At 43.1% G+C, this 14,244-nt stretch overlaps 1 protein-coding gene across 2 annotated transcripts in view; it reads right to left on the bottom strand.

The window, feature by feature from the left end:
• Positions 1-925: 925 nt before the first annotated feature.
• The window catches only part of camkk1a (calcium/calmodulin-dependent protein kinase kinase 1, alpha a), a 65,599-nt gene continuing 52,280 nt past the window's right edge, over positions 926-14,244 (bottom strand). The window contains exons 12-17 of one of the 2 annotated variants that reach the window (XM_020650439.3): positions 13,445-13,518; positions 10,951-11,038; positions 8,769-8,897; positions 8,133-8,236; positions 7,075-7,122; positions 926-6,794 (exon numbers count right to left, since the gene is read on the bottom strand). In XM_020650439.3, the coding sequence (XP_020506095.1) occupies positions 6,722-6,794; positions 7,075-7,122; positions 8,133-8,236; positions 8,769-8,897; positions 10,951-11,038; positions 13,445-13,518 (516 nt within the window). In that variant the 3' untranslated portion in view covers positions 926-6,721. The remainder of the gene's footprint in view (positions 6,795-7,074; positions 7,123-8,132; positions 8,237-8,768; positions 8,898-10,950; positions 11,039-13,444; positions 13,519-14,244) is intronic. The other variant, XM_020650440.3, reaches the window with a different exon arrangement.

Here is a 14,244-nt window from a genome sequence, read left to right as displayed (position 1 = left end):
TAATCACAATTAAGCTCATGCTGTTTTGACCCTTCAGGCTCTCCGTAGATAGTCGTCCTCAGTGTCTCCCTGTAGTCTCAGTGATGTAAAAGAAGGACACTGCTGCTTCTCTGAATGTCTCATTTCACTTTAACAAACTCTCAGACAGCTCAGCTGACGAGTCCAAAGTAATATCCACTTTATGACATCACACATTGACCTTTGTTACCGTTCCTGAAGATGACTTCAGTTTGGGATCTCTAACCACTTTCTGTTTCTGTGCTTAACTTCTTGTCCTAACCTTCACTCTACAGGAAGGGCCTTACTTTATTTCAAAATAAAAGCACACAGCAAGAAAAGTTATCGCACTGCCAATTTCCACATAGTCTGTGCGTACGCCGCACGCATAGACTGTAAGGGCCGCACGCCCTGCCCCACTGGGTCTGTTTCTTGAGCGTGAGCTCAGCCGTGATCAGCTGTACAGATCACAGGAGAACTACAAGATCATGCGGGAATAACGACAAAAACGTGCAAACAACATGTTTATTGCTCTTTGTGAGGATGATTTGTTGACCATTCGGTGCCTGTTTTGACTTAATGTTGATGAAGTGAAAGAAAACATGAGTAAGAGTTTTGAAATTAACCGTTTGCTCTGTGCGTTTCCTTGTCTGACTTCCTGTCCTGCTTGATCGTGAAGCGTGCATATTTGAAACAGAGCAGCGCGTGCTGCTGGCACGCTCCGGAGACGGACTGAGGCGCTTGCTGTGGAAACGGGAGCATTGACTAGAGTGGCAGCTAATAAAATAAAAGCCCCACTTTTATTTTGAAATACTAAATAATGGAATTTGAAAAATGCGATTAAAAATGTGATTAACTACTGAAAATAAAATCGTTTAAAACCCTAATTTCAACGTGTAGCCGTAGTCAGACAGCGAGCAGACAAATGTCAGTGTTCAGATTGTCATTTTTATTGTCTTGGATCACGTGTAGGTGTACAAAAAGCATGCAAAAAATAGGATCTTCATATATAATGGTACATATTTACATTGTAACAACCACATTCCACAGAGATGTGCCATGCTTCTGTTTTTTTCTTTTAATCGCTAGAGCAGTGGATCTCAACCGGTCTAACCTCAGGACGCACACCGCCAGCTCCTCCACGAAAAAACATGACCCAAATGTGTGACATTTTTTAAAACAATCAGATTTATTCAATGTGTGGTTGTGCAGGTTGGACCTCAGAAGGTTCAAAACATGTGACAGCACAAAAAAAACCTAACAAAATCGCTTCATATACTTTTTTTGAAAAAACAAAATCCCAGGCACATATTCGCAACCCACTTTTGGGTCCCGACCCACCAGTTGAGAAACACTGGACTAGATAGTACATTCAGAGAAATGCATGAGACAATAAGACAGACACACAAACACAGAGCAGGCAGCTTCAAAACACGACTCAGGACAGAACACAGATGAGATTCACAACGAGAAGCAAATCATCCCCGACATCCTGTGAGGTACAAACTCCCTCTCACACGATCCTTTTCCTTTGGAAATAACTACGACCTAGGTGAGGTCGTAGTTTCTGTTCAACGTTTGTTTGATTTTTCAGCAGTACCAAAAATGCCAGGGGAGCAAACCTCATCCAAAGCTGCAGCATGCAACACCTTTGATAAACACTTTGGATTTAGTTAACGTGCATCTGGATCAGGCTAAAAAGGCAGATTTTAGGAGGACATTTAAAGGCTATATGCTTTTTAAATTTTTAAAAAGGAGGAATTGTTGCATGACTGATGACGACTCTTACACGTGTCATGTACTGTAATACCTGTTTCAGGTTCAGTTCATGTTACACAGAAGTCCTTAAAAGCTGAAATCACAGAGTTTTTTTTAAACATTTATTTGTATATCACCTTTAGTATCTGCCCCAGAAACGACAAATCTTTAGGTATTCAGAGTGACATTTAAGAGAGAGGGGAAAAAAAGGTTTACGCTGTGCGTCTAATATAACTCTTATGAATTTGATGTCCCTCTGTCATGATGCTCTGGAGCCATGAGCTGCAGCAGTGCTGACTTTACATTTCAGTGCTCTTACAACACATGCCATTGGCTACTTAAGTAAGATTTAGGAGTGGAAGGTTTACAAAAAATATGTTCATATGTTACCTACATGCCTGATAGTTTGAAACCATTTAGGGTAGAATTGAGTCCGCAAAAAACAAATGGAGGTAAAAACTGACACGTGTCCCAGGATCTGGACATTGCCTCTTCACCTGCCTATCTTTAATCATTTTCAGTACATGCTTAAAACAAAGAGCGACAGATATGGACAGAAAAAAAACCTTTTTCAGAAGTAATCTAGAAAATGATTTGCTGTTGAAGAAGCAGTGACAGTGCGCATGGTACTAGTTTCTATGCTGCCATTTGAAGCTTCTCCTTTGCTATGAATCCTGCTCAGAGGTGTGCTTGTGATCAGGCAGGGCAGGCAACTGTTTGAGTGCTCACAAACTAAAACCAGAACAGTGGCCTTAAATCTGCAAATTTTTCAACAATAGTAGGAAACCTCCCTAAGGGGGCGCCATCTGACATTGCATGCAATATGGCTGTAAAAGCCCATGTTTGTCCATGAAAGTAAACAAAGAAAAATGAAGAGGAATTATCCATCTATAGAAGAGAAAAAAAAAGTGGCAGACATGATGATGATGAACGCTGGTTGGAGGGCCCCAACAGACTCTAGAATCGCCACTGATCCTGCTCATCTAACAGGTTTTTTACAGTTTTAGCTTCATGCATCTTATCTGTAGTGACATCCAGAAGTCCCCTGTCCGGATTAAACAAACACAACACTTTTTTTTAAAATGGAGGTAAACAACGAAGACGACTTTTAAAATCCACCGTTCTTTTGCTGTAGCTGTTACAGTATTTAGAGACATACAGGGGAAGAAGTTTGAAAACATCTTTCAGATTCATTTGTAAAATTCTCAGGGACTCCGAAGCCGCGCTGCGACATGCAGATGGATATTAAAGAGGAATGCTTTTAAAAGATGTGATGTGTGTGATGTGCTTTATACAGGTGAGCCACTCAGTTCTGTCCTTGATCATAAACTGTACATCGCTAACAGCTGACAGGTACCAGTAGTGTTTCATGACATCACAATAACTTTAATATGTTTCTGTAGGTGGAAAAAGTGCAAATATTTCAGCAGAAGCAACAAAAAGTAAAACAACACAACATTAAAATATGTTGCTCTGACATGACAGATGTCTGTACAAAGACACGACTTTAAAGCAGGATACACAAAGACTTAACATATATAGAAAACAACAAATAAAGTATTAAACCATTCGACGCAAATCAAATAAATCACATCATTTCATACTTTTTGGTTCAAACAGCCCTTCATTGAAGGTTACCGTGCACATGAATGCATTCTGTCACATCAGTCTCTGCAGAGAGAGGAATGGAAGCAGATACAGGTATCAAAACCCTCCTTATTAAATACAACATGTCAGATAATTAGACATGAAGGTGTTCCCTTATCCTCGTCAAACTGTTGATTTCTGGACTATAGAGTAAAATGATATAATTTTTAATCTCCAGACCTCTGTGAACATAAACTCCCTAAACACAGAGGCTCAATAGCAACAATAGCTTTCCCATTCAGCCCCCTCTCCGCTCTCCGCGCTTCACTTAGCATCCTTCACTGGAGGATACCGAGGGCAGCGCTAATCGGGGGAAATGCACTCTCTGTTTCTAATCCGCCACACGGAGGCCGGATCTGAAGTGGACATAGAAGTGTTGCTGTTGGCAGCTCGCGTCTAATCATGACATTGAAATGCTCCTTTTCACTGCAGTTCAAGTGATCAGAGCACTCAGTCAGCCAAACAGAGAAGGAGAAGGAGGAGGAGGAGGAGGAGGAGGGAGAGAAAGAGGACGAGGAGGAGAAGAAAATCAAAATGGAGTTATATAAACATTTTTGAGGCAGAGCTGCTGTGGAGGCAGAAATGTGCTCATTGATTTGAGTCTGCAGAAGCAAAACAACCCACAGATTCAGCCTTTTTTAAAGTGAAAAATCAGGAATGCAAAACAAGGAGCAGGATCATAAACAATAAAACCTAATGTTTTTCATTCACCAATAATTCGAACATTTGCGATCTCACAGCTAGTTTAGATCTAGAAGTAGAACGAGTTGGAACGTAAAGGTCCAATCAGTGAGATGTGTAGTGAGTGAAATGATAAAGTGATCTTACTATATGATCAGACTTTAAGGAAACATGCTATGTTGAAGTGCTGGCTTCCCTGACAACAATGCAGCAGCCAGTATGTCCTCCTTCTAACTTTAGATTCTGCTCCTGAATGCTCTGGATTTGTTTGGACCAGAGAAGGTAGTCGGTTTTAAGACACCCCCACACGGCCGTTTTGGACGCCCCTCGGTTTGCCAGATATGAGAGCAGTTATCAGGTCAACAGGTGTTGCAGTGATGGAAGCGGGCAAGAGAAGTGGTTCAGATAGAAGTGATTGTACCCGACCTAAAAAGCCTCTGCATGTTTCTAATAAGCTCCACGAGCAGAAACGTGCTCAAACTAGGATCAATATTGGAGATGATTTTGAAAAATGGAGAGAGGTTAGAACACAGAAAGGTTTATAGACCGATGCAGAGCATCGACTCTAGAGAGGAGGGGGGAGACAGCTCTCTATTATGTTTAGAATCTGGACTGCAGTACCCACTTTAAACACCAGGTGACAGAGTTACAAATACAAAAGAAGGGAAAGCACAAAAATGGAGAGGGATGGGTGGAGGCATTAAATGTTACATACTTGGGCCCTACCTTTGACTCCAAAAAACAGCTTCAATCAGCTTAATCTCAACATAAATTACCAGATAGTGAAACATCTCATTCAACAAGTGATATCTTAGAAAAGTCAAAGCATAAAGATTTAAGTTATTTTAAAATAATTTCATTTAAATCTATTTAGAATTCAATAAATAAAACGTCATAAAAAAACATCTTCCATAATAATTAAAGGAATACAAATCCAAAAAAGGTCACAAGATGCAAAATAAACTTCACCATGTTTCTCTAACACTAATATGTGTCTCTAGTGCGTCTACAAACCCCCCAATGATGAGAAAAGTCCATCCTCTCCATCTTTTGCCTGCTCCACTTTTCAGAAAATGTGTGCTCAAACAGGCCATTTGGATTTGGAGATTTTCCCTTCATGACATCACAAAGGGCAGTAACCCCTCTCCCAGGTGGGTGACACTCCCACAGCTAGATGTTTGTTCTGCCCTGAGTCTTCCTTCTCACCGTAAACAATAGGACAAGGAGCAAGAAACCCTGAACCTTCCAGAGAGGGGGCGTGGTCAGACACAGCTCATTTACATTTAAAGGTACAGACACAGAAACAGCCTGTTCTGATCAGGGCTGAAATAGAGGGGTTTATAGACATGATCAAATACAGGATCAGAGTGAATTAATAACAGGAAACTTCACAGACATGTTTTGGGGAGCTCTGAGACTTATCTTAACTTTTTGAAGAGGATTATGTGACCAATAAAGTGGAATAAACAATGTCCCTAACTCTGGGTCACTTAATACGAGTACATTCCTTTTCTTCTGAAAGATTTTTAATCTTGTAAAATTAGATGTTTCATGTCTTTAGAAAGCTCTGCATCAAATAAATATGACTTTGGAAGGGGGCCTCTATAAAGTAAAGCATTAAGAGTAGTTCATTGTCTGTTCACTGAAAACACACTCTTACAAATCCCCCCATTTCTGTCACAACAACTTCACATCAAACCAACGGATAAGGTTTGACGTTAAAGGACAGAGAGAGCGTTAGATAACAGGAATAAGAGAAACGACACATAACAGAAGAGGAGAAAAGGCGTAAAATTACTCCTCACAGCTGTCGTTTTCTGTGCGATCGCCCTCGGACAGATGACTTCCTCTCCTCGTCAGACTCGAGGACAGTGAAGGCAGCACAGGAAGGACTTCAATCTTTATCACCCAGCAACAAAATTAAACCTCAACTGGCACAGACACGAGGACAGAACATGTAAGATACGTCGTCAGAGACATCTATGTACAATTTTAAATATAATTTCGGAGAAATAAAAAGCCCTGCAGACCGCTGAAGAGACACTGTAGAGTCATTAACATGCAGAAGTATGTGATGGTCACTGAAATGGGTTTCTTTTCCTTTCAGCAGGCTGGGACAGTCTGATAATGAGGCCTCACTTTTCATCATGCAGATGGAAAAAAAAAAAAAAAAAGAGTTAGACAGTTTTCTCACAATGCAGTGTAATGCCAGCTGACAAGTTCTTGTCTTTACTCCCACAACAACAATGTGAACTGTTCCAGTTCCAGATCCAAAGATCCAGAAATCCAGCAGAGAGTCCATCGTCTTATCCATTCACTGATGCCAGTCACAACAGTTAGTGGTCGAGCGGTTAAACAAGCAAGATTTGTTATTGAAATTGGTGCCCAAAGAGACTCCACACTGGGAGAGAAAAATGAGGGAGACTGAATATTCTGAGGTGAAAAGGAAGCATAAAACAAAACCAAGCCCTAGTTTACAGCTCTGAATGTAAACACAAGCATTATACTGGATGTGGAAACTTGAGTGTCGTCTGCGTAAAGAGTGATATGCCATCATGTGGCGCTTTGGATGAGTGGGGGTTAGCACACAGTGGTCCAAGCACAGGGGTGTAAAGTGGATGAAGTCGAAGATAGAGACTCAGGAGGAGGGCTCGTCTTCATGCAGGTCCTCCAGCTCTCCTTCTCGTGGTCCGTCTCCTGTGCTGCTCTTTCTGAAAGAACAAAGTACGGAGATAAAAGACAGGGAACTGAGTCTATGTGAATACACTGCTGAGGTCCACACTCTCAGCATGCATTATGTTCTTCTTGTTATTTGGTGACATGATGAATGTTCAAAACAACACAGATGCAGCTTTAAATGATAGCTGGGGGGGGGGCTTCTTGGTTGTTTCTATTGGAAGGTATAAGCGAGAGCTGAGGGTTCAAAGATGATGATGGGCGCAGCAGCTGGTAGATGTCAGAGGAATTGTGAGCCAGACTGTATTGTGTTACCTGAGTGAGGGGTGAAGTTTTAAAGAAGGCCGGAAAGGCCATGCATCCCTGCAGCACAGTGAAAGGAAGAGAAGAGGGAAAGGTCACAGGTGAGAGGGGAAAGGTCACCTGGGGGGGGGGGGGGGGGTCAAAGACATGGTCGTTGGTGGAGATGACCTCCCCTCTATGCACTCCCCTTCCTCGACACAAGGGGCAGTGTGGAGCTGTCCAATTGCTCTGATTGACCAATGGGACCATGGCAGTTTGAATAATTTAACAAAAGCTTGAGACAGTTCATAAAATGTTCTTTCTATTGCTATTTCCGACCAAATATCTAATATTTTAGGAGCTTGCTTATATTTTCCAGCAGGGGGCAGTATTGTTTCAGACTCCCCACCCATCCTCTGAAAACACCTTCACCTTAGATAGCAGCACTGTGGCTGCATGGAGTGTAACGGGGGGGGGGACCTCGGCCTAGAACGAGGAGGAATCATCTATTAAAACCCCTGACAATGGGAGATTACATGCTCAGCGCTGCAGTAGTCCTTCCTCATCACAAACTCTGTAGGACATTTAACACAGATTAGTGTCCTCGAGGGCCCCCCACTGATCGCAGGGACCAGCTATAGCTACTCCCCGGATTGCACTGTCTATGCTGAATGAGGGGATAAGACGATTGGCCATTTCCGCCTTTGATGCTTTCAATCAGTGTTACAAAAAAATCCAAGGTCAGCTTGAGGCGCTGATGGATCTCTATTACTCCGTGTCTCTGAAAGCAACACACAAAGAAACACTTATAAAAGCTGTAAGCTCCACAGCATACAATGAAATAATGAAATATGGTGCTATGGCAACCCAAAGCGGCAGCAGCTGCTGCTGCTGCAGGAGTGAGCACTGGTTAACCTGATACACAGAGAGGAGACAGGTGTGAGGTACAGATATAGTTATGTCAGAATCTACAGCAATCCCTGCAATAACAAGAACACGCCTGCAGGGTTTGTTTATGTATTTTTTAGTAGTATTGAGGATCCGACCGCTGGACTGTGTGCGCCACAGACTGAATAATGATGAGTGCTTACATGAGCAGGCTGCCGGGCGCAGACATGGACCTCTCCTCCCTCCTGCTCGGACACTCAAAGGGGTTACTGAAGGAGCGCTTCCTCAGCATGGCTCTGACCAAGATCTGCAACATTCACAAACACACAGCGGTTACAGAGACATGCAGACGGTCTTAAGATGATTAGTACACAAAACTTGATTAATCCCTTGAGGGCAAAGTCACTTTTACTCTGTTAGTGAGTCATGCTACACACACACACATGCACAAACAGGATCCTATGGACATGCACTAATGGATTAATATGACTGGCGCCCCTTAGAGGTCGAGGCCGATCAGCTGCTTTGGAGACGCTGGCCTCAGACCCCTGTTTACAGAGCACCAAATAAAATGTGTTGTCTGGCCTCCACCTCAGTAACAACCACCTCAATTTCACAGTCAGTGAAATTCTTCTTTTTTGTTCCTTTTCCTGCACGATTCGCTATCTTTATTCGGCCTTTAGGTTGCAGCATGTGGCTGGTTTACAGTAATTTGCAAAGTCATTAATGGGAGGAGGCAAGGCAGGCAAAGTGGCACGTGTGGCTGCGCTCAGTTTCACGTTAATTGGGATGTGTTAAAAGGAAAGGTGTGCAGGATCAGGCGTTGCGGGGCGTCTCACCACTGCAGAGAGGCTGGGGACAAACTTGACTGAGTTCTGGATGTCCTCCTCCGTCACCTCCACCACAGAGCAGTGCTCGTCCTCCAGAGGCAGGGGGTCTGTGCCCCCCTGGGTCACCCACTGGTCCATCTAAACGCACAAAGAGACACGCATGATCAAGAGATCTGACAGTGTGAGAACATGACAACCTGTCTATACTGTAACTATAATCCACAGTGCCGGTGATTTAAACTCAGGAGTCTCTTTTTTGTATTCATATTTGATATATCCGACAGGAGCACTCCCTCTAACAAACGTACATATTTTACATCATAATCACAAACACGTGTTTTCCAGGCAGCTTTCTGTTTTGATGTATCGCGTTTAAAGTCAGGACAGAAAATCTCTCAGAGGGACCAGCCAGCCTCAAAGTAACTACACTCCTGCTCACTTTGATTTCAAGTTAAAGTTGGATCGAATAAAACATTTGTTTGTTTGTTGTTGTCCACTATTGAAAAGAACAAAAGCAACAGCATGTTAGTCAGCCTCCCACTTTCCCAGCCCGTCTGTGGATCTCGGCTTCAGCCATTTCATACCGACTGAAAAAAAAAAAAAGGATTATAAAAGACTAAAAAGACTAACTGCTTATCCATTTGTTGACTTTGTGGGAGAAAGTGTGGAAGTTTGTGCAAAGTTTCAGACTAGTTCGGAGATTATTCTATTCTTTCATGGCTTTAAAAGTGAAAGCAGATTGTGCCAAAGCGGAGCCACGTTTAGGGATACTACAATCTCTGCTTGAGGCAGACCTCGAAGCTCTGCTCGTGTGCTCAGAGCGAAAGTTTGACAAAGCTCTTCTCGGATGAAATGCTCCTGCAGTGACTGTGTGGAGAACACACACACACACACACACACACACACACACACACACACACACACACACACACACACACACACACACACACACACACACACACACACACACACACACACACACACACACACACACACACACACACACACACACACACACACACACACACACACACACACACACACACACACACACACACACACACACACACACACACACACACACACACACACACACACACACACACACACACACACACACACACACACACACACACACACACACACACACACACACACACACACACACACACACACACACACACACACACACACACACACCATTTGAGAAAGTCACTCAGTCTCTAAGCTTACTGACGTGTTATCACTTGTAAGAAAGATTAATTCACTGTTGGTTTGAATCTTTTTTTTATAAGGTTAATTGACTGTAATGTGTTGAATATCCCACGACCACTCCCTGCTGCTATTTGTGAACCTCTGACCTCCAGGACTAAATCGTTTTTACGACAAGACAACATTAACCCCATTAAGTCCCATCAATGGCGGTCTCCATGCTGGAAATGCTGTCTCAGTCTAACTTTCAGTCAACCTAACAACAGGCTGAGAGCTGGAGCTGAGGCGGGTTTTAAGCCTCCTGACAAACCGTTACATGGCACATTTTTCTTTCTAACAAGAAACTTCACAAACATGTTTTGGGAAGCTTTTTTAAACTGGTTGAAAAAGGAGGATAACATGTGACCTTTCACCCCGCTTTCCTTCCAACATCAGTCACACTGCTGAACAAGCTAACAGCCAAACCTGAGCTCTGTTGAACCAATCCATGCACAGATGTAAACTTGTTTTCATGTCTTATAAAATATGTGTTTGTGAGAGTGTGAGTCTGTGTGTTAGTGCACACATATATGCATGATGCACGCAGGCCTAATTATCTCCTGTTCCATCAACACAAACAGAGTCTCTGGTGAGAGCATGACTCACTGACACATTATCAGACTGTGTCATGGAAACACGGTGGGGAGTGAGGAGTGACATGTGTCACCCGGGCTGCTTCTGGACCCTCTTCTTTAGACTCAGACAGGTCTCATCACGCCCTGCAGCAGCACAGCACGACTAATGTTCCCTGCTGTACCACACCACACAGTGAGGTCACACGGTCCTCTCAGCCAATCACAGCAGACAAAAGCACAGTCGTGAGTGTTGTGTCTGAACATGAACAATGAGAGCCTTGTTACAATCAGCCGTCTTTCTCCGTGAACAATCAGTGACTAACACTGTGTTCTCCTCTTTACACTTTGTCAGCCCTCTTTGGTACCTTGATCTCAGGGATGGTGATCCGGTTGTCCGGGTTCTTGTCGAGCATCCGTAAGATAAGAGTCCGCAGCTCCTCACTGGCATTAGGCCTGAAAAGAAACACAAGATCATTGTGTGACTAGGAGCTCCGCTTGTTTGCACATGTGGTTCATAATGAGAAAAAGGACACTACAGCTGTTGATTGTGATGACATTTGTATAAAATCTGATTTCCTACAAGCATGTGAACTGTTCAAAAGAAGCTGTGTCGACCTCAACTTTACATTTCTTAAACCTTAAAATAAAACGACATTCTCAGATTCTTTCATTTCGATGACTTTGACGGCCACAGAAGAAGAAAAGGACAGCTGGAATAATTCATTATCTCCCCCTCTGCAGTTATCCATTATGGGATTGTTTGTGCTGTCAGATAGAATTAACAGAAGATCTTCTTTTCTCACCTCTGAGAGAACGCCTGTCACTTACTATCACCCAGAATACACGCAGAGTGTTTGCTCTACTGAGTGGGGGGACGGATGACAGACACGATGATGACACAGATTATTTAGGTGTCTATGTTCTTCTTGATGCAGATGTCAATAAAGAGAATGAATGACATGAGGTGCAACTTCGAGCAGATTTTCTAAACAGGGCTTCTTGTGCACTAAAAGGGTACTTTACAGTTTAAATCAAATGTATACTCATATTTATTTGAGGTTTTTTTATGCATTTACTGTAGAGATAAACCAGTGGGTGTAGTCTGAAATCAGGGAGAGAGAGAGATAGAGAGAGAGAGAGAGAGAGAGAGTGGGGAAAGACATGTCAGCCACAGGTCAGATTTGAACCCGGGCTGCCTGCTTCGAGGACTACAGCATGTGGACACTGGGCCCGCGCCCTAACCACTCAGCCACTGTATGCCCCTCATGTATCCTCATATTAAGGGAGTTGTAAGACCTCGACAGTACTCGTTGTGCTTGAGAGTGCATTGAAATTAATGAGCAAGCGTGCAGGGAAGTTGTACAGATCAGCTAAAAGGAAAACATCAATGGTTTGAATGTTACACTTAAAGCAGTGAACATTTTCAACCATGCTCAAAGTAATGAATAAACACTGAAAAGAGTTCACTGCATTAGATTAAAAAGGGTAAACATGGATGAAGAGAGAGAGAGAGACAACCAAACGGAGAGAGCAATGAGATAAGCAGCGCAGTGCAGAGAATTAACTGGATTACCATTATTCTTGCTCCTTTTATTTTGGAGCTGCACATCTGTAGATCTGAAGCCTGTGAGTTTAAATCAAGTTGTGATACACTCATGCATCATGGAAACACAACAATGTGTTGAGATTTTTAAGCATTCGTTTCTCTGAGCTAACTGTCACTGATGGGTTCAGCGTGGAGATGATTCCATTACCTGCTGTGATATTCTGCTGCGTTTAATGAACGTGCTCTGTGCACAGACACGGACCCTCTCCACACCACTGTGTGAAGACACTTATCATTTTAAACACCCAGTCCTGACTCCGACACACTCACAATAATATCTCCTGCACACGTGTGTATTTACACTCCACCACCGGTGTGTTCCTGCAGGCTATCCCCACTGCTACCCTTTGATGGCTGATCGTTCTATCACTGTAGTTTCCTGTTATTTACCAAAATAAAAGACCTTCATGTTTCTCTTTAGAAAGGGCTTGCATGTGTCCAGGCAACTGGTGCACTCGTTTTCTGTTTTGATACTTATTTTGATCCCTTAAAGGCGACATATAGAACTCTACAATTCATTTATCAGATGCTTTTATCTAAAGCAACGAACATCAGAGAGTTAGAACAACACAAGCAAAGATCTAGAGAGGAGGAAACAATGTCAGGAAGTGCAAACAAACAGCTTTAAGTCCGAGCGGACACATAGGTGCTGACAGGAAGTGCACATTTTTAATATACATCATCAACAACAACATCGACAGCTGTTCTTGAGAGTTTTAATCAGCATCAAAACCATCCTAAATATCGCCGTCGTCATTATCATCATGAAGGTCTTTAGCTTTTTCTTAAAGGCGCAAAGAGACTCTGTAGAACCAAAGGAGTTTGGTGGTTTATTCCACCAGCAGGGGGCGACAGAGGAGAAGAGTCTAGTTAGAGACTTGGGACCCTGTTGTGAAGGTTGGATCAGACGCCTTTCATTTGCAGAGCGTAGAGGGCGAGAGAGAGTGTAGACCTGGATGAGAGCGTGAAGGTAAGGAGGAGCCGTTTTTGTCATCTACATCTACTGAGTGCTCCTAAAAGCTGCAGCACACAAAGCTACTCATTTATATCTGCAGTTGCAAATGGCAACTGCAAAAAGAAGAAAACGATTTTGAGACAAAAACAGAGATGAATAGAAATTAAATATCGAGGTAATGATGACAGCTGCTAAGGAAAAGTATGAGCCTGGAGCATCACTGCTGTCTCGTTTAATAGAGTGTAGGAGGAGGATGTGGAGGGAGGAGGAGGAGGGAGGACGCAGGAGTCAGACTTACGTTTCTGGGAAATCCACAAGCTTGGTCCTTATCTTATTGTGCAAAGCCAGTATGTACTCATCAATAAACGGGCACTGCAGGAGGAGCAGAGGAAAAACAGAGAGAGAGAACAGTGAATTGTAGTGTTCACAAATTCTGTTTTCCTGGAGACAGCCAAATAAGAATAAGAACAGGAGAATTCAGCATTCCACAAGCACATCTTACTTTATTTTTTGGGTCATTTTTGCCTTTTGCCACATGCCTTATGTAGGGCTTCTGATCTAAACAAGCGCCCCCAGTCTGACCATCTTTTAAAAGGTCACATTTTATACAAAATCCTCTTCACCATGTTTTTCTATCTCTAATATGTGTCTGTCTACACCCCCCCCCCCCCCCCCCCCCCAATGATGAGAAAAGTCCATCCTCTCCGTCTATTGCCTGCTCCACTTTTTAAAAAAAATGTCTCTCTTCATGACATCACAAAGGGCAGTAGCCCCTCCCCCAGGTGGGTGACACTCCCACAGCTAGGTGTTTGTTCTGCCCGCTGAGTCTGCCTTCTCACCATAAACAATAGGACATGGAGCGAGAAAGCCCGAGCCACACGAGTCCTTCCAGAGAGGGGGCGTGGTCAGATACAGCACATTTACATTTAAAGGTACAGACACAGAAACAGTCTGTTCTGAGCAGGGCTGAAATAGAGGGGTTTATAGACATGATCAAATACAGGATCAGAGTGGATTTAGAACAAGTAACTTCACACACATGTTTTGAGGAGCTCTGAGACTTATTTACACTGGTTGAAGAGGAGGACCAAAGGAGGA

The sequence above is a fragment of the Labrus bergylta genome, chromosome 14 (genome assembly GCF_963930695.1).
Source record: "Labrus bergylta chromosome 14, fLabBer1.1, whole genome shotgun sequence".
NCBI classification, from domain to species: Eukaryota; Metazoa; Chordata; class Actinopteri; order Labriformes; family Labridae; genus Labrus; species Labrus bergylta.
The sequence above is the reverse complement of the archived record's forward strand: the minus strand, read 5'-3'. Positions and strand labels throughout refer to the sequence as shown.